The sequence below is a fragment of the Meles meles genome, chromosome 8, assembly GCF_922984935.1.
Source record: "Meles meles chromosome 8, mMelMel3.1 paternal haplotype, whole genome shotgun sequence".
Taxonomy (NCBI): Eukaryota; Metazoa; Chordata; class Mammalia; order Carnivora; family Mustelidae; genus Meles; species Meles meles.
Window position 1 is genome coordinate 109622899 of NC_060073.1, and position 20857 is coordinate 109643755.

General features: G+C 41.7%; 1 protein-coding gene across 1 annotated transcript in view; it reads left to right on the top strand.

Annotated features, from left to right (window-relative positions):
* Positions 1 to 16670, top strand: part of ZW10 (zw10 kinetochore protein) — a 33570-nt gene extending 16900 nt beyond the window's left edge. The window contains exons 8-16 of the mRNA XM_046017485.1: positions 1931 to 2094; positions 2667 to 2849; positions 6828 to 7066; positions 9113 to 9184; positions 9764 to 9933; positions 10790 to 10920; positions 12037 to 12168; positions 12973 to 13175; positions 16068 to 16670. Coding sequence (XP_045873441.1) covers positions 1931 to 2094; positions 2667 to 2849; positions 6828 to 7066; positions 9113 to 9184; positions 9764 to 9933; positions 10790 to 10920; positions 12037 to 12168; positions 12973 to 13175; positions 16068 to 16188 — 1415 coding nt within the window. The 3' untranslated portion in view covers positions 16189 to 16670. The remainder of the gene's footprint in view (positions 1 to 1930; positions 2095 to 2666; positions 2850 to 6827; positions 7067 to 9112; positions 9185 to 9763; positions 9934 to 10789; positions 10921 to 12036; positions 12169 to 12972; positions 13176 to 16067) is intronic.
* The last annotated feature ends 4187 nt before the right edge of the window (positions 16671 to 20857 follow it).

The window sequence follows — 20857 nt, forward strand, 5'->3', positions numbered from 1 at the left end:
ATTTTCCTCAGTGTTAACATCTCGTGTACCTATAGCACAATATCAAACCCACCACACTGCCGATGGTCCAATTCACAGAGCTTACTCCGATTTCACCGGTTTTACCTGCACTTCTGTGTGTGTGTGTGTGTGTGTGTGTGTGTGTGTGTGTGTGTGTGTGTGTGTGTAGTTCTGTGTAGTTGCACCACACATAGATTCCTGTAGCCGCCACCACCTTAATCAGGATACGAACTGTTCTAGCACCACAGCTGCTTTGTGCTACCTCTATAATCACACACTTTTGCTTCCATTTTTTAAAAAAAGATTTTGTTTATTTATTTTTAATTTGTTTGTTTAGAGAGAGAGCATGCAAGCGGGTTAAGGGGCAGAGGGAGAGGGAGAGAGATGCAGGGCTCCATCTCACAACCCGAGATCGTGACCTGAGCAGAAATCTAGAGTCGGATGCTTAACCGACTGAGCCACCCAGGCTCCATTTTTTTTAAAAATTTTTTATTTATTTATTTATTTTTTTATAAACATATAATGTATTTTTATCCCCAGGTACAGGTCTGTGAATCGCCAGGTTTACACACTTCACAGCACTCACCATAGCACATACCCTCCCCAATGTCCATAACCCCCCTCCCCCTCTCCCAACCCCACCTCCCCCCAGCAACCCTCAGTTTGTTTTGTGAGATTAAGAGTCACTTATGGTTTGTCTCCCTCCCAATCCCATCTTGTTTCATTTATTCTTCTCCTATCCCCCTACCCCCCATGTTGCATCTCCACGTCCTCATATCAGGGAGATCATATGATAGTTGTCTTTCTCCAATTGACGTATTTCACTAAGCATGATACCCTCTAGTTCCATCCACGTCGTCGCAAATCAGGCTCCATTTTTAAACTGAAATTGAAATAGATTAAAAATTTAAAAAATTCAGTTCTTCAGTGCTCAGCAGCAAAATGTGGCCGGTGGCTGTGCAGGTGTAGTAGACTTTAGACGTTGTAAGGTTCTCAAGGCTCTCAGATAATATGCTTCACTTTCTTTCAAGTTTCTCATACCCTAAGGTCTTCCTTGGCGAATGGGAACTAGGTTAAAAATAGCTTGTTTCTTGGGGCCCCTAAATGGCCCAGTTAGTGATGTGTGTGCCTTCAGTTTGGGTCATGATCCCAGGTTCCTGGGATTGAGTCCCAGGTGGGTGGGGTGGGGGTGGTCTCTGCTCAGCAGGGAGTCTGCTTGTCCCTCTCCTCCCCCCTTGTCTCTTCTCTCACTATCTCTGTGGCTATCTCTGTCTCTCTCAAATAAAATCTTTAAAAAAAATAGCTTGTCTTTTTTATGGTTCCTTTTCCCTCTACATTGGTCACCGATTCTTAATGATTATTTAATTAATGTTATATTTTTAAAAACTCCATTAAAATGTGCTGGGGTAAAAAAAAAAAACCCCACCTTACTGTATATTACAGCGAGGCATTGAAGTATTCCGTTTGCCAGGTTAGGATTTACGCTGTAATATAAGATGTTTATTGATACTTTACTTAGGATAAACACGCAGATCCTAGGCAGAGATGACAGGATGTTTATTCATTATTAAAGAACTGGGATTTTATTCTAAATGAGTTTCAACTTGGCATGCAGAACTTCTGAGTGCTTGTCATATAATCAGATCAGTAGATTAGCAGTAGATGATTACTGCATAATGTAGATGGCTTAATACTTCATTGTTGTAGAGTACAGGCAGTGATACAGTGCAGACTCTTCAGCTGAGCACTGAGGATAAAGTAATAATTGTATGACATGCTTTGTCCCACGCAAGTACTTGAGATAACTGTAGAATTGTCTGTGCTCTGTTCTTCCCCATCCTAAGATGAAAGAATTCTGGAAAACTAGGGAACTTGCGCATAATCTGAACTGTGAATGGCTTCTTGTTGAAAAGTTTTTCTTTTGATTCAGATTTACCTCTTGATACTGACGTAGAAAATGAAAAAACACCTAAGATCGTATTGGCTGAGATGCTTGGTGACATGATCTGGGAGGACTTGTCTGAGTGCCTCATTAAAAACTGTTTGGTTTATTCTATCCCAACTAACAGCAGCAAGTTACAGCAGTATGAGGAGGTGAGTGCAGACATGCCACAGAAGGTTCTACGAGACCGTGGGTGCCTATCGGTGTCTTGTTTTCCTTTTGCTGTTTAGTGACATCTTTAAGGAAATTATTAGTAGGGAGTGGAAGCAAATTCCCTATTACTTCATTTCTCTCCTTGCTTTCTACCTTTGGATTGGGAAGTGTGTTTACTTTCTAAGTATATTTTTGTGAGTGAGCTACCTTTCGAAAAACCGTTGTTCTTTTATACTCATCAACCATGGTAGTTACTATGTGACATTTTAATTTGTTTTTTTAACATTTCCTTGAACACTAAAATAAGTGTATTTATTTTAGAGATCGTCCCACTTTTACTCAGTAGGTCAGAAGTTTATATTGAAGGTACTATTCCTAATCAACTTAGGGCTGGAAGAATGTCTCATATATGTATACCTTCAAGCTGCTGGTTTGCTGTAAAACTTAAATGACCAGCTGTCCTTGTTATTTTTTGTACATTGGATTTGAAATTTTAATACTGGAATAGACTGTGTGTATGTAATTTGTTTTTGGGTTGTTTTTTTTTTTCCCCTTTCTCTTTCTTTCTCAGATCATACAGTCTACTGAAGAATTTGAAAATGCCCTCAAGGAGATGAGGTTTTTAAAAGGAGATACTACCGATTTGCTGAAATACGCCCGTAACATCAATTCTCATTTTGCTAACAAGAAATGTCAGGATGTGATTGTGGCAGCCAGAAACCTAATGACCTCTGAAATTCACAACACTGTGAAGGTGCTGGGGGTTATCTTGCGTTCTGTTGTATTTAGGAAGGGGCATGCATTTTTGAGATAAATTTGGTAGAGTGAAAGAGCATGACAGTTGCTGAACCACCGGGAGGTTATTCATCTTCCAGTAGTTAGTTCTCTCATCTTTCAAGTGGTCCTGATACCTGCATCTTTCCTAGGATACTGTGGGGCCCAGATGAGATCATGAACTTGAAAGCGTTGTGGACATTGAAAAGCCCATGTAAATATAATAGATTCCTATTGTCAAAATTAGACCATATATCAACCTATGTAGATTTTTCTCGATTTCATTACTTGCGTTTTTGGTACACAATTTTGGGACAGATGTAATTTTTTAAATTAATTAATTAATTATTTTAAAAAGATTTTATTTATTTATTTGAGAGGGAGAGCATGAGAGGAGAGAGGTCAGCTGGAGAAGCAGACTCCCCGCCGAGTAGAGAGCCCTATGTGGGACTTGATCCTAGTACGCCAGGACCATCACCTGAGACAAAGGCAGCTGCCCAACCAACTGAGCCACCCAGGCGCCCCTGCAATTTTTTTTTTTTTAAGATTTTATTTATTTATTCATGAGAGAGGCAGAGGGAGAAGCAGGTTCCCGAAGGAGCAGGGAGCCTGATGTGGGACTAGATCCCAGGACCCCGGGGTCATGACCTGAACCATCCAGGTGCCCTGATTGGGTTTTGTTATGTCCAGAGATTATACCGTGTTGTGAAAATGTTGAATTCATGTCTTAGGCTAACAGAGGCACTAGTTTTGAAGTCAAAGTAATAAAACAAAAAAGATATAATCTTTGTAGGGTATCAGCAATTATCGGCAAAGTCAGTGGGCTCTTTAATTTGCAGGAAAGGTAATTTCTTTTCTTTTCTTTTCTGGGTTTTTGTGTTTTGTTTTGTTTTGCATATATAAAATATCTGGTAGGGGCGCCTGGGTGGCTCAGTGAATTAGAGCCTCTGCCTTAGGCTCAGGTCATGATCTCAGGGTCCTGGGATCGAGCCCCGCATGGGGCTCTCTGCTTGGCAGGGAGCCTGCTTCCTCCCCCTCCCCCTCTCTGCCTACTTGTGATCTCTCTCTCTCTCTGTCAAATAAATAAAATCTTAAAAAAAAAAAAAAGAAACTAAAATATCTGGTAAATGTAAGGTACTACTTAGATTGAAGTAAAACAGACTAAGGTAGTCCCCGAATAGAAAATTCCTCATTTTATTCTCCTGTCACAGTGAGAGGGACTAGGCTTTTCTTCCTTCTCTCCCTTCTTTTGGGATCCTCCCTTTTTCTTGGGGGTACCCTGTTACTGTGTCCACCTAGCAAAATCGTTTATTAGCCCTTTGAGATGCACAGATTTTAAAACATTCTGAGGTATTTGGATTATTAAGGAGCTATAATCCACTCAGTGCCGGCAACTGTGCAGTGGGGTTTTATTTATTTTTACATGAATATTACTTGATTATGTAATTCTCCTGCACAAAATCCGTTTAGAAAAAGACCCAGTAGCCTGACAGTAGCCTGTAAGGCCTTGTAGGATTTGTCCCGCCATTGTCTCTCTGACCCGCTCTCCTATTACCTTCTTCAGCTACAGGCTGCAGACGCGCTAGCCTCATTGCTGTTCTCCGAATTTGCTCGGCCCACCTGGTTGCAGAACCTTTGAGTCTCTTGTCCCCTCTGCTTGGTACATTTTCACTACAGATACCTGGATGACTTGTTCCCTTTCCTGGCAACTCTTTTTAAAATTGTGACCTCCTCCTATTCCTGCACTGTTTTCTCCTTGCTTTATTTTTCTTCCTATTATTATCAACTAACATACCCTATGAATTATTTATCGTTTCTTTCTCTTTAGAGAATAAGCTCCATGTGGGGCTTCCCCTCCTCCTTCTCCACCCTTTCGACTACTGTTCTATCTCCAGCACCGAGAAAATACCTGTACATAGTACTGTAAACTTAGTACTCAGTAAATATTCGGTAAATGAATTAATGTATTTCTCACTTTCCTGTCCCGTAACTTCTTGATGTAAATAGGATCGTTACTGAATTGCTCTGTGACCCTGGGCTAAATCTTTAACCTTGCTAGACCTCATTTTCCTTTCTGTAATGTGTGGAACTAGGTAATCTCTGAGCTCCCTACTCAGCTCGCTCTGACATTCTTTAAGACTACGTTTTCCTCAAGAGCTCAAATCCCAATAATAGCTTTCCCTAGGTCAGGGTTTCTCAGTAGTGGCACTGTGGACATTTGGGACCAGGTAGTTCTCTGCTGTTGGCAACCCTTTTGTAGGACGCTTAGTCGTGTCCCTGACCTTTACCTACTCGATGCCAGCAGCACCTCTCCCAGTTGTGACAACTAAAAATGTCTCCAGACATTGTCGCCTGTCCCCCAGAGGGCAAAATTGTCCCTAATTGAGAACCACTGCTCTGGAGTCAATCCTGGTTCTTTCTCTCGGCATTTAAGCCCCGGGTTAGATCTTCTAAACTGCTCAACTTTGAAAAGCTCCGTTTCCTTTTTCTAAAAGCCATTTTCAATTTAATTGCCTTTAATGGTTTTCATCTAAATTCTCTCTAAACAATTCCCTGTGTATACCCACTCTTTTCCCCAAAGATCTAAAGCTACTTTTTGTTGTTTTGACATTTTAACTTCCCAGATACCAGACCAGATTTTATATTCTTCCATCGTGGGTTCCTTCAGCTTCCCCAAGAATTCACTTCACTGGCTCGTGTGTATTTTGGGCCCACTGTTTTTCAGACAGACATTAGTGTTTTTTAATCATCTCTATAATTATGTTTTTTCTTCTGTCTTTGCCATAAATTTGACTACCAGCTCCCAGACACTTGTATTCTCACTTAATCTCCTTAATAGCCCTTTGAAATGGATATTATTATACCATCTTGTAGATCAGGAAGGCAAATTTGGTGATGTAAACACTTTTATTATTAGACCTGGAGCTTTTTCTGTTAGCGGCTTGTGCAGAAGGTCAGCACGTGCAGAGCAGAGCTGCTGCCCCGCCTGCTTGGTCACTTTGGTTTTCGGCCCCTCTGGCATCTTGGGAAAACAAGGTTTGAAGACCATTACTGTAGCACAGTTTCTTCATTTTACGATGAGAAAATTGAGGTCCAGAGAGGTTAAATGACTTTGTTAAAAGTCAAGGTAAATATCACTGCTGTTTCCAGGCTAGCAGCCTAGTGTTCTTTCAGTAGATTTTGATAAGTGTAGGAATTTTCTTTTCTTTCTTTCTTTCTTTTTTTTTTTTTTTAAGATTTTATGTATGTATGTATTTATTTATTTATTTGCCAAAGGGAGAGAGAGAGAGTGACACACGCACAAGCAGGGCAAGTGTCAGGCAGAAGGAGAGGGAGAAGCAGGAAGCCTGCTGAGCAGGAAGACCGATGTGGGGCCTGATCCCAGGACCCTGGGATCATGACCTGAGCCAAAAGCAGACACTTAACTGACTGAGCCACCCAGGCGCCCTGGAATTTTCATTCTGTATAAATGTTAGGGAAGCTTTTTTGGTTTTAGTTTGAAATTCTGTTTTGTCTCGCAGAGGTAACCTGAATGGGTTATTTCTTAGACTAAGCCAATACATCTTACTGGTGGGGAATAATTTAATGACAACAGAACACAAAACTAGACTGGTCTGCAATAATTAGGTGTCTAGTCTGAGAAAGATGATTTTTGAAGGTCCTTTCGTTTGCCTGAAATCTTGGGCCAGTTTCATAGCTTTGCTCTTTCCACCAATATGAAGAGTACACAGAAGAAATGGGAGAATGGCACAATAAAGGGGATTCTTGGACATGCTCTCACCCAAGATCAAGCAGTCGTTAAAATAATTTTCATATTTATTCAAATCTTTTGGTTACGCTGTAGAGCCAAAATTTGATCATCATGCAAGTCCACCCGTATCTTAACTCCTCTCTGTCTGCTTGCATTTGAATTGTTCTGAGGGTAATACATTTTCTGTGTTTTATGTTTGAATCTTAGATTACTCCTGATTCTAAGATAAGTGTGCCGGACTTGCCCCGTCCTGAGAAGGATGAGAAGCCAGAAGTACAGAAAATGTCCACAACTCAGTACAACGAGGTGGTGAATTTAGAGCCTGAAAATACATTGGACCAACATTCCTTCTCTTTGCCCACATGCCGCATCAGTGAATCTGTGAAGCAGTTAATGGAACTTGCCTATCAGACTTTACTAGAAGCAACAACCAGCAGTGATCAGTGGTAAGAGTTCTGAAAACGGCAGTGACGTGGTGATATGCACATCTAAACTAGACATTTATTGAGAAAATTAGCGGAAATTCTTTGGGTTTTCTTATCCCATTAGTTAGTATTTTTTTTTTCCCTAGAAAAACAGTGTAGCAGATAGATCTGTATCGATAATTCACTTTTATTTGCAATAACATGTACTTCTCAGAGCTTATATTAGAAATGGAAGCATGTGTATGGATAAACGAATGGAGTTTCTTTGACATTAAAGACGTTAATCACTTTTTTACAAAAAACTCTTTCAATTTTTGTTTAATTTCTACTTTTTATAGGGGGTTGAATGATGTTATATGGAGAAGCACACATAAAGAACTTAGAATACTTCCGGGACAATGATCAGTGCTCCAATATTGTCTTATTACTGGTGGCCGTGGTAATAGTGGTCCTTATACCATCTGCTGCAGCCTGCCCTGGCCTTTTAGCTCAGCTTTCATTTTACGTTTTGAAATCCAGTCCCTAATTATAATTATTTTACATTTTTGTTTTTGACGCAATAATCGTTGGTTAGAAGGTCAAAGGTAGAAGGAAAAGCATAGAATGTTCTGAAGATCTGATTTTATCCTTTCAAGATGATGATTTCTCTTAATCTACCCTGTATTCAGGGTACCTCTAGCTGTAGTCCACATTTTGTTCTGAACGTCTCTGCTTCATGAGCTCCTGTCCTACTCCTAGACAAAATTGAGGAGAAGATGCCAGGCTGGAGCCCAGGCTGTAGAGTTGACTGATAAAAGCCCCTTTAGTTTGTGTCTGTGGGTAGCAGTTCTTTACTCCTTGTCCTCACAGGAGAGAACTGTCCCAGTTAGGGCCTGGCTCAACTACATTGCCTCTAAGGTTGGCTTCCAGAGTTTTCGTTTTTATCTCCACGTGCAAACAAACCCCTTTATTTTATTCTGCTCTAGAAAGAACATGTTTACCAAGATACTTCCATGACTTCAGTGAATTGTTGTGTTCATAAGCCTATCTAATTTTAAATATAAGGAGGAAGAACAAACATGTAGAAAAGTATGTATTCCTTAAAGAAAAAAATATATATATAATATATATATTCCTTTGGCAAAATAAATTTAGGGGTAACTCTTATTTCACCTGAAACATACTACACCAGAAGTTAGAGAGGCAAGGCAGTATTTCCTCAATTTTTTGATAACAGAACACTGAACAGTAATTTTTGTACTGCATATCTATACGCATTCTTTCCTCCAAAAGAAATAGTTTTAAATAGGACAAGCAGAAACACAACTACATTATGACTCACTTCCCCATTACCAAACCTCGAATAGTAACAAGTGCACCAAAGTAAAATGAAATAGTAATCAAGTAGTAACAGTGTTTCAAGATATAGTAACCATGGCTTGTTTTTCTAAATATTTGTGGAATTCCTGTTACTTATTCAAGGTACACAGTTTAAAATAGTCTTATGTGGAATAAGCTGTGTAAGCCTTATATTTGCTCTAAGTGCATTTTAATAATAATCTTGAGATGTTCCAAGGCCAGATTTAAAGGGCAAGAAATTTTGAGGATAGAGTCTATCCTAGAAATGTTGATTCATCTCCTTGCGTCGGGGTAAGGAGGAGAAAAGGAGAAAGCTGAAAGTCAGACTGATTCTAAAAGAACCAAGTGAATGCCTTTATTGATACCTTGCCCTTTGCAGAGTGTGTCAGTAAGAGGGTGACATTTGCTTGAGGCTTAGCTCCATTTGTTACTGAAGGGATACTCTGGGTACTGGCAGAACGCAAATTGATAATGGGAAAGAGGCTTTGGGTTAATGCTGCTATTCTGAAAATTATTAATAGATCTAGGTTTTTAGAACTGCAATCTAGTTAGTAAATACTGGTTGAGAGTATATTTCCATCTAGATTAAGGGTGTTTTCAGCAGTGACCAGGGCAGGTGTTCTCTTGAACTGTAGTTTTGGTTGATGACTAATGTGCACTTAGTTTGACCTTTTTTTCTCATTGCCAATATCCTTATGCATTCCTGTTGAAACTTTTTTTTTTCTCCAGTGCTGTTCAACTTTTCTACTCAGTGAGGAATATCTTCCATTTGTTCCATGATGTTGTGCCAACATATCATAAGTAAGAGCCACTGTGTCTGATTTCTCTATGGTCCTGTATATCTGAAGCATAAGTAGGTTAAAACCAGTAATTGTATGTTCCCACCAAAAATATTTTGGTTACTAAAATTCAGAGTGAAATGCAATAAGCCATTAAAAAAAATCATGTTGGAAGAATATTGGTTATTTGCTCAAGTCTAAACATCTGTATATTTTAAATTTTCCCAGGTGGCTCTGATCTGTAGCCAGTTTGAAAACTAGTGAATTAGAAGACTTTAGTGCTTCATTGTCTAAGTGAAAAAAGAATTTGGCAGAAGGGCAAGCAAGTCTCTGTTTGCACTGACTGGTCAGTGTCGGGTTTGAAGGAATGACTGGGTACAGCTCTTCTCGGTTTACGTACTGAGAGTCAGCACAGGTCAACATCTGGGTTCCCTTGCTCCTTCCTTCCTGTTAATCACAGGGATAGGATTATAGGATCAGGCTGCACTCAGGCAGAATAGTTTCCTTCTGACTGACTGGGATGGGAGTGATGAGACTGGACCGTGTCTCAGCCTCAGTAACTTGTGATTTCTTTCTTTTTCTCCCCCTCCTCCTGGCCTAGGGAGAACCTTCAAAAACTGCCCCAGTTGGCCGCCATTCACCACAACAACTGTATGTACATTGCTCACCACCTGCTGACTCTCGGACATCAGTTCAGATCGCGTTTTGCCCCCATTCTTTGTGATGGCACCACGACCTTTGTGGATCTCGTACCTGGCTTCAGGAGACTTGGTAACGGATACCTTAATTTTAGGAAAACACAGTGATCATGCAGCTTCTCAGCCTAGTGTCTTTGTTACTTATGAATGAGGCAGCTAGAAATTAAGTGGTGGTCCTGAGCTGTATTGGAAATGGGAGAGCATTTAGTTTGCAACTCTTCCCGGTTATTTAATTTTATAAAGTGAATGCAGTCTTTGTGGAAGTATGACTTTTTATGACATGATTTCATGGTACATTAGATATCCAGGCTGCATGGCTGGTGTGCAGTGAATTCACCAAATCGAAGTCATGTCAGTAGAATGACACGTAATGAGATTCGGATTGTGATAATTCTGTTAGCATTGTCGGTAAGAACTTACGAATGCCGAATGTCACTGCTCATTCTTTTGCGAAACCTCAAGATAGCTCTCCGCCCTTCTACCTAGGTTTACTTGGCATTATTAAAAATCAAAAGAAATGAAATGTGGAATAAATCAATATGTTTACTATAATGATATTCTAAGAAAAGCAGGGACTGTATATGATTCACTTAGCTTTTTACTTCCTGATTTCTCCCTTAGGTGGTGTAGATCTATCAGAAAAATAAGTAGCTGCTTCTTTGGAATAACTAATGTTTCTTACCTGACCCTGGACAGACTACTGGGAAAGACTTACTACCCTGAGAGTGGGTTTGGAGGGACTGGCTAATGGATTAGAAGTGATTATTGCTGGTAACCTTACAGCAGCTTTATGATGTCATCTGGCAAGCAGTTGTTTTCGAATAAGCAGAATTATGGATGATTCATGCTTGTCTCTCTTCCTCCACCCTGGAGTTCTAGTATGCAACTGAACAACTTTTAGAATTCTTCCTTCTATTTCCGCACCATAGGGACAGAGTGTTTTTTGGGCCAAATGAGGGCACAGAAAGGAGAACTTCTGGAAAGACTGTCAAGTGCTAGAAACTTTTCCAACACGGACGATGAAGAGAATTACTCTGCAGCAAGTAAAGCCGTCCGGCAGGTGGGCAACTGCTGTCAGCTGTGGGATTTGTACTCTTCCTCTAGGTCATTCCCCCTCGTGTTTTACACAACAAAGAACATAGAGGAGGTAGCTCAGCTGATTCTCTGTAACGCCCATCGGAAGATAGGGGTACCTTTATAGTCAGGCTTACGATCTTTCCCTTTCCTTATCCCACCAAGCCAACAGGAAGCTGTCTTTCTTTCTGTCCATCCAGTAACATGACTAGTTATTAATAAGTCTCCTAGCAAGGTTTTGATCCACGAACTTGAGTTTTGGAAATCTGAAATAATAGCTTTTACCTCAGTGTCCTCTCTCCTCCATGATTTCTTGCTGTTTTTTTTTTTTTTTTTTTTTTTTTTTAGCACATGGTTTTTATTTATTTATTGTTTATTGAAGTAAAAACTAATATGCAGTATTATTTGGCTTCAGGCATACAATGTAGTAAGTCCATGATTCTATACATTTCTCAGCTCGTGTGGTTTATCTTCTTTTTTTTTTTTTTAAGGATTTATTTATTTGACAGACAGAGATCACAAGTAGGCAGAGAGAGAGAAAGGAGGAAGTGGGCTCCCCACCGAGCAGAGAGCCCGATGTCGGGCTCAATCCCAGGACCCTGAGATCATCACCTGAGCCGAAGGCAGAGGCTTTAACCCACTGAGCCACCCAGGTGCCCCTGTGGTTTATCTTCCTTTTTTTTTTTTTTAAAGATTTTATTTATTTGACAGAGAGAGAGAGAGATCACAAGTAGGCAGAGAGGCAGGCAGAGAGAGAGGGGGAAGCAGGCTCCCTGCTGAGCAGAGAGCCCGATGCGGGGCTTGATCCCAGGACCCTGAGATCATGACCTGAGCTGAAGGCAGAGGCTTAACCCACTGAGCCACCCAGGCGCCCCTGTGGTTTATCTTCTTGCAGTGGTTTTCCCATCCTTGGGATAAGTCTCCTTTTCACCTGGCAGGGGTATCACTAGGGTGACATTTTCAAGAAGCTCGTTTTTTTGGATGACTTTACCTCCCCTTCCTATAATGCCTCTTTCCCCATATCCATGTGCCAAGTGTGAATGTGCAGAATGGAGTTGGCACCTGTCTCTCTTTCGGGTCAGCAGCTGTGCTCTCCTGACAGGTACTACACCAGCTGAAGAGACTTGGAATTGTGTGGCAGGATGTCCTGCCGGTGAATATATACTGCAAGGCCATGGGGACTTTACTCAATACAGCAATTTCTGAGATCATCGGCAGAATCACTGCTCTAGAGGTAAGGACCGTTAGATGCTCGCCAGACTTGAGAGGGCGGTCCTTGTCTCAGATTGTCACTTTACTAAGAAAATGATGTTGAATTCTCATTTCTAGTCAACACAGATGGCGGAAGAAATTGCTCATGTTTTAACGTCTAACTCATTATACTCTTATTTTTTTTCAGTTCCATCTTAATTCTGTTTCGCTAGAGACCTGCTAATTTCTATCTTTTATACTTACATAAGGAAGTAGGATTATACTGCTTCTCCCTTCAGCATCGTGCGGATTATGGATGAGAAGGCTGGAAACCGGGTAGTCCTTAGATGTATTGTAAAGTGTGAAGTCATATATTTACGTAATTTGCAAGTGAACTAAACGATTTGGTGAAGTGAGATGCGGCCTGGTGCCGATACCACTTTGTCGGCGCACTCTTGCCGTTGGGATTACATACGTGAACCGAGGTGCAGGTTGCCTGGACTCTGCCGGCTGATGTCTCTACAGCATAGATTGGCCAAATCCTTGTTTATAAAAATATCCCCCCGCTTTTCAGCAAGCCCTGCAACATTTGTGCTAGAGAAATGGGCTTCTTCATGTAGGCATACTAAGTTATTGACATTCTGCTGAAACACATTTTGTGTCATTCTGGCGTGAGGAGTTCTGTCAGAGAGCTGATGGTATCTCGTGTCTGCTAAGGTGTGCTCAGGTGCTTGGAAAACGAGTTGCTGTAGCTGACCCCTTGGACAGCATGCATCAAAGATCTGCCCTTTCCGACGGCTAAGCTGGCCCAATTCTGTTCTTTTGTGTTCCCTTTCTGCAAAACCAGGACATCTCTACGGAAGATGCTGATAGATTGTATTCCTTGTGCAAAACAGTGATGGATGAAGGACCCCAAGTATTTGCACCTCTGTCAGAAGAAAGCAAGAACAAGAAATACCAAGAAGAGGTTCCAGTCTTTGTGCCAAAGTGGATGCCATTCAAGGAATTGATGATGATGTTACAAGCCAGCCTGCAAGAAATTGGGGATCGGTGGGTATAACCCTTTTATAGAGGGTTCTCTCTCTCTGTCTCTTTGTCTTTCCAGAGATAGTTACAAAGTATTGGTGCCATTGACAGCAGTGCTCTTCTCCGTTTCTTGATTTTGCTCAGGAAAGTTTCAAATTGAGTCACAGCAGTGGGGGCCTTTGCATGATCTGTAATAACGTAGATCTTATTACCACTTTCTCCTATTTTGATAACATAAAGACTTCTTGTTTCATATTATTTTGGTCTTGAACATGTTCTGGCAGACTGTACCAATGATCTTGCATTTTTTTTTTTTAAAGATTTTTATTTTTCTGACAGAGAGATACACAGTGAAACAGGGAATACAAGCAGGGGGAATAGGAGAGGAGGAAGCAGGCTTCCCGCTGAGCAGGGAGCCCAACTTGGGGCTTAATCCCAGGACCCAGGGATCACGACCTGAGCCAAAGGCAGACGCTCAACAACTGAGCCACCAGGCGCCTCTGATCTTGCATTTTTAAGAAGGACAACCTTCTGACACCTGGGTGGAAATTGTTGCCCATTTTAACCAACAGTGGATACATTTTATTTAAAAAAATTTTTTTTACCATTTTACTTATTTGACTGAGAGAGACACAGCAAGAGAGGGAACACAAGCAGGGGTAGTGGGGGAGGGTGAAGCAGGACCCTGGGATCATGACTGGAGCTGAAGGCAGATGCTTAACGATGGAGCCACCCAGGTGCGCCAAGTGGATACATTTTAAGATTTTTTTTTTAAGATTTTATTTATTTATTTGACAGAGATCACAAGTAGACAGAGAGGCAGGCAGAGAGAGAGAGAGGGAAGCAGGCTCCCTGCTGAGTAGAGAGCCCGATGCGGGACTCGATCCCAGGACCCCGAGATCATGACCTGAGCTGAAGGCAGCGGCTTAACCCACTGAGCCACCCAGGAGCCCCACATTTTAAGATTTTTAAGATTGACTTTGATTTGTTAAAAGAGAAGTGACTTTTGTTTGTATGGAACATTCAGCATCAAACCACTGTTTGATCGATCTTCTGCAGGGAGTACAGTGGCTTTAGAGATTAAGCGTCACACACAGAGAAGATTCATCTTTTCGTAAATAAAGTGGGTGGTGTTTTTCCCCGACACCAGAGACCGTCCGTTAACATTGCTGTGCGCAGTAAATACATGCTTTATTGTATCATGCTTGGTGTGCGGAAGTCACTGATGCTGCACAGAAGAGAATAGATATGGGTTAGTTATACATTTGCGGGTGCTTTTATTATTGTCTGGGTAAATTACTGATGAGTACGCGTACTTTGCATAGGGAACTCCCTGAGTTAGCCTTCAGGTCCGTCTCCATCCTCAGAGCTACCTGTCTGCCTGTTTTAGCCTGGTTTATAGCTCATTACGGATGCTCCAGTGTATCAGACCAGTCATCCCGATGTGCCTGAGCTGTTCTCAGCGTATACTGTCTGTCCTACAACAGTGAAAATGAGATTTCTGCTTAAAAAAAATCACATCAGAATACTTCCAAGTACCTTAGTATAAAATTTGATTTATTTATTTGTTATTTACAAGTCCTTAGTGGGTAATGTCTTTAGGTACGACTCCAGAGGGCAGCAGATAAGAAATTTTCTTTCTGCTGTTAACCCTCCTGTAGCCTAATAATCATTAATTCTTTGTTGTGAGAACAATTAGAGTACTGGTGTATCTTAGCTTCGTATTTTCTCCCTAGGAAGAATTTTTCTCCTAGAGATTTCACTTAAACCTAAGAATGGTAACTAATTGGCTCATTTTTTTCTGAGGAAACTACCTCCGGTTATGTAGTTTAAATCTTTTAATAGTATACAATATACAGATGAAATATGCATGTGTATACATATAAAATATTTTAATATTATAAAATATACATATATATAAACATATTTACAGTCTAAAGGAAACAAGTAAAATGTTTGTGTTCTTACTACCTAATTTAAGAAAAATATTACCAGTACTGTGAAGACTGCTGTGTGCCCCTCTCCAGACATTTCTCACCACAGGCAGCCACTATCTTGAATTTCACTTACTTCCTTTCCTTTCTTTAGAGTTTTGCCACATTTGCACATATCCCTGAGCAACAGAGTTTAGTCTTGCTTGTGTTTGAACTTTCTATAAACGGAGTCTTCCGTAACTTGCTGCTTGTGTTCGATACTCTGTTTTTGAAATTCACTCAAGAGAGTATGCAGAGCTGTAGTTTGTGTTCACTGCTGTATCAGATTCTGTTGTACGGATATTTCGTTGTTTATTTATGCTGTTGCTTCCTAGTTTCCCTGGTATTTGGTCTTATCAGGCTCTAAAATTTTTGTCAGTGTGAAATGGTAGTTCATTGTCCTCGTAATTTATATGCCCTAAATTCTAATGATATTGGGCATCTTTTTATTGATCATTTATTTTTCTTCTATTGTAAAATGCCTGTTCATGGTTTTTGCCCTTTATTCTACGGGATTGTTTGTGATTTCCTTTTTGATTCAGGGAAGTTCGCTGTGTATTTTTTATACCAGTCCTTTGTTGGTTAAAATTTGTTGCCTGTGGCTCATTTTTAAAAATAGTTACCGATCCCAGGACTCCAATTAACCATATGAGGATGTGGCCATAATTGTCAAGTTCAAACAGGACCTAGTGAGTCTAGAATAAGGGGGAACAGTGTTATCTTCCTAACCTCATCTCTTCATCTAACTGTGCTGATACCAAAATAACTCAGAGAAGCAAAAGTTAAAGAGATTGGTTGGTAGAGCCATCAAGAGGGGAAGGATGCCAGGATCTCTTTTACTTCCATTTAAGACAAATGAGCCTTTGGGAATAAATAAGCAGTTTTAAAATCTTGCTTATACAGAGACATAAGAGGAAATAGAATTTTATCTTTTATTTTGCAGGTGGGCAGATGGAAAAGGGCCCTTGGCAGCTGCATTCTCTTCCAGTGAAGTAAGAGCTTTAATTCGTGCCTTGTTCCAGAACACGGAAAGAAGAGCAGCTGCCCTTGCTAAGATTAAATAGCTGCGTCTTCCTAAGAAAGCCATGTCTTGACTGTGTGGATTCCTCTCTTGGCATAATTACTACTTTAAAGACTTCTTGGAATCGTCCATTAGTTTCGGTGAACCAGGATATCACGGAAGTCTGATTTCACCCAAGAACGCCTTACCTTCTGGCTTGTATGAGGCTTTGTTAAAGAACTGGACGTTAAGATAAGCTGTCAAGTGACGCACCTCAATTGGTTGACTTTCTAGCCATCCTCCCTTGATAAGAAACCATCGGGTAGCATTATTTCATGTCGCTTCTGGGCCTTCTGGGACCTGTGTCCATTGTAGATGTAGACCCTGGCCTCCGATCGAGGAATCCTGGGGATTCCGAGAATCAGGGTGAAGAATATGTGAGCAGATGGGAGGTGTATTTTGGGGGCTAGGGGAGCCATATCTGTCCTTGCCAGAATTAAGAAGACTTCCTTTAATATTTCTTTCCAATAAATAATGCTTTTCAGAGTTAAGGGTTACTGTCTTTAATAACATAGGAGCTTTGACAAAAGAGACCAATGAGTTTTCTGGTCTTCTGTGCCATTCTGTCTGTTGACATGCTCTTCACAGAGGACTCACTTGCATCTTCTTTCTTCACAACTGTCTGGTAATCTGTAGGTGTCTTAGGACTTCCTTTCAGTTTACGTTTTTGACATTTTTTCTTTTTCAACTAAATTCTGTTTTTTTTTTGGTTAGATATCTTTTTTCACCTTTTCTTAAACTCCACTGTTCCTGTACCTTGTCACATGGCAAAGGTTTTAAATTGGTCACGGTCCTTTGTTACATAATATATGCCCTGAGATACTAACTCTGGGCTCTGTAGCCTAATCCTTGATTTGCTGACATGGGCAATTCTTCAGCTCTGCTTAATCCGTTTTCAACTCTTTTTCAGCCATCAGAGGTGTGTATTATGTCTAGGTTATCCTGGCCCTCTGTAGGCCTCTTCATACCGAAATACGGTTTCCTCTCATGAAAAGAGTAAAGGGTGTGATTTTTTTAGATGCTGTCCAGGCAGACACGGCCTGGAAGAAGTTTTCAGAGCAGTGGGCATGCTTCCTTAGGCTTCACCCCTTGATTCCTGGCACACAAGAACAATGATTTTTCCTCCTGTCTTCAAGTGTCCTGCCTTCCCCCTCAGTTCTGGTTCAGCCCCTACTCCTTCTGGTTGCTTAGTTTTTCTTTTACCTACTATAGGGGTCAGAGAATAACGAAAAAAAGAAGGCCGTTTTTGTTTTTAATAACACAGCTCAACTGTGGTTAATGATGAGCTATTTGTCTATACCGAGCACATCCTACAATGAGAACTCACAGAAAAAAGTACTGCCTGAACCAACTTTAGGTTTTTTTGAGAACAAAGGAGTTGTCTCTCTTGAGAGAGGAAGGAGCCGTTTTCACGGGTGAAGAAAATATCTGTTGTTGAAAATTCGCACAATTTCAGGTAGCATTCTTCTCTCAGCAATTGAGAGAATGGGGAACTGAGGACAGAGCTGAAATAAAGGCATGCCAGGGCTATTACACCGAGGAGCGGATTTCTTTTGTTCATAGAAGCTATTCCTGTTGCTTGACAGGTACAGCAATTTGGGGGTGGGATCTCTTGTAACTGAAAGGCACACTTCGCATTCTTTCCCTCCCCTCAATAGCACAGAAAATCGCATTGCAGTTCTTATGAGGCCGTGTCGACTGAGTCTCTCTGGACTGTTTCCCCTAATGAACAGTTTGGACATGCACAGAGCAGGCACACGGCTCTTCTTCCCTGGCCAGGGCACTGGGGAGCTGGTGATCAGTGGATGTTCATTTTGGGCAGAGACGAGCCATCCGGTGGGGCACGTGGCAGTTGGGTTCGTCCGGAAGCTCTTACAGGGACCTTGAAGGGACCTGTTCTGATTGGGAACCTGAGTGGGAATGGGAGTGGAACCTGCTTTTAGACCATGTAGATTATGGGAGGAAGGGAACTTCCAGAGGACTCTTTGAGTGGCTCTGTGGGCCAGCTAGAAAAAAACCCTTTCCAAATAACAGCCAGGACTCTACGAATGACGCCAGGAGTGAAATTCAAGAAGGTTCCCCAAGCTTTTAGGAGAAAGAGTTTTTGTTAAAAAGGTGAGAGGGCAAACAGCTTGAATCTACTTGGTAGTGACTTCTGTCCCTGTGCGGATCCTGGATTGTTGACTTCCCTCCTGATTTTCTACGGACAGTTTTGCACGAGGATTTCTCTCTAAAATGGAGATCCTCCAGATGGCACTCTTACTTCAGGCCTGGGAGCATCACAAGGCCTGGTCTGTGGAAATTTGCCCTGGGTGTATATAGTTGGCCTGGGTCAGCCCAGGAAGATCCTTCAGACTCCGAACAGCAGCCTTACTGTAACCTGTGAGATGTGGCCGACCCATCACTCGTGATTAGATCAAACGGGTTTTCTTTCATCAGTGACACTGTGAAAGAAGAAGTGGATAGTCTGCTTCCCACACTTGCATAATACTTACGCTATCACTTACGGCAATGATTCCTGGCCTTTTGTGGGGTTTCGTTTTATTGTCACTTCGATGTCTCAAGATTTTGTCTATCATCTGTAAGTTCTGCGTGGTATATATACACACACACATGCACACACACTGGCCCAAAAGAGTTTGCCCAAGTTCACAGTTAGTTTGTAGCATGAGTACATGAAGCTCTGTATAGGAGTAACTTCTTCGGGAAGGAATGTTAACTGTAAATGCAGGAAAGGATGAAGCTATTGGAAAGTGTCTCACATACAAAAAGTCTTGGCACAAAGTAATCTTTTAAAGTTGGGTTTTGATGCCCACATTCTTCCTAATCATAGACTTGATTTTGAACATTTGTTTCGTGGTGACTTCCTCCTAAAAATATACATTGTCCTGAAGCCTAACATTTCCTAAAAGTAACAAAGCCCCACTTTGAGGTTTTCAATTATCATATGTTTTAGACAGAATTCCTCCCTTTGTCATGAGGGGTTTGGTTTAAGAATATCTTTGGGGGGGGTTAAGAATTTTGGGATGTCACCTGACATTACTGGGGACAGACTTAGATGTCTCAAAACCAAGTTATGAAATCTCTGCCTAGAGGTTGGGAGGAGGGCAATCATTCTGATGATCTCTGTGTAAGTTCTGCGCTCCTCAGAAATCAGCTGCCCTAGATTTCCTGTTTAGTGTGAAAGACTGTGGTGGGAGAAAACTGGTACCAAGATCACAGATATCTACCTCTGCCTCGCCTCAGCCTTCCGGGCAGTTCTAAAGTTTCCTGTGTTCATCCCCCACTTAACGTTTATTGGGTGCCGTGGCTTGTCCTAGTCACTGAACAACCACCCCCCCCACACCCCCTCTACCCCTGGAACAAAAATTCCTGTCCCTCTGGTGATTTAAATTCTAGTGACAAAGGTAATAAAGTAAGTAGAGTAGATAGTATGTTTGAAGATTTTAAGTTTCGCTATGGGAAAAATAAATGTAGAGTGATAAATGTGAACCCCACAGGAGTTCCAGAGAAAGGAGAAAAGGGGAGGGAGTTGTCATTCTAAATAGGATAGAGTACATCTTCTTGAGAAGGCGAACGAGCTATGTGGCTACCTGGGTGCAGATACTTCTGAGTAGACAGACCAGCCCTGGCAAAGCCCTAGAGTGGTGGGAGCGTGCTCGGTGGACTCAAGAAATAGCAGAGAGTGAGGGAGGGGAGTAGGAGGAAGGGGCGTTAGAGAAATAACAGGAGAAGTTACGATCCTTCCATCGTAAGGTTTCTGTTTTGTTTCTTTTTAGCTCAGTAAGTAGGAAAGCTTCAGTAGCTTCAAAAGAAAGGGTGGGGGAAGCATATATAAAAGTATAGAAAATACTATGGTGAAACCCTAGGTACCCATCACCCGTCTTCAACAATTATGATCATACAGGCAGTATAACAACTGTGATCATCTGTATCCCCTCTATCCTCCTCGCTCCCGCAAACACTGGATGCTGAAGCAAATGCCAGACAGCATATCATTTCAAACCCAGGGCTCATTCCTGTGTAAAGTCTGAATTTTGTTTCCTTTGAAGCTTTGTCTGTTTGCGTCCTTCTTTCAGATCTCATCCTTGCCCCTCTCTGTACCGGCAGGAGTGTCCTCCAGCTGCCTGCCTCCCTCCCTGTTTCCCCAACCTTACTTCTCCACGCAGGTTCATCCTGTCCCACTCTACTCCCGTTCCCTGAACACTGGGTGTGAGCTAACAAACACCGAGCCCACCACACTTGACAGCCGACTTATGCCATCACTTCCCTTCGAGTCCTCTCTGCCCCAGCCACTTGCCCCAGCTGGCCCAATCCCATAGTTTGTGGGTGTTCTAAAGGTGCACAGTAAAGACCTCTCTCTTGCTGATTGTCTTCATCAGAGGATGTCCTCTGCCCTCTTAAAACCAGGTTTTCCTGGTTTCTTTCACAGAGAATCCAGTGGGTGTCGTGACCCAGCTCCAGCTGGTGGGTCCAAGGACTGGCTATTGGCTAGAGTCTGGCATTGGCTTGGTTTAAGGCCAGGCAGCCCCTTTTCCCTAGGTCTGTCTTGGGGTGGGGGTACAGGGGGTAGAAGCCACTACCTGGCTTCTTCTCTCTCCCATTCCCATTTCTCTGACTTTAGCAATGCTGCTTTAAAAGAATAGTCATTGTTTTTATCTGCACGAAGGGCT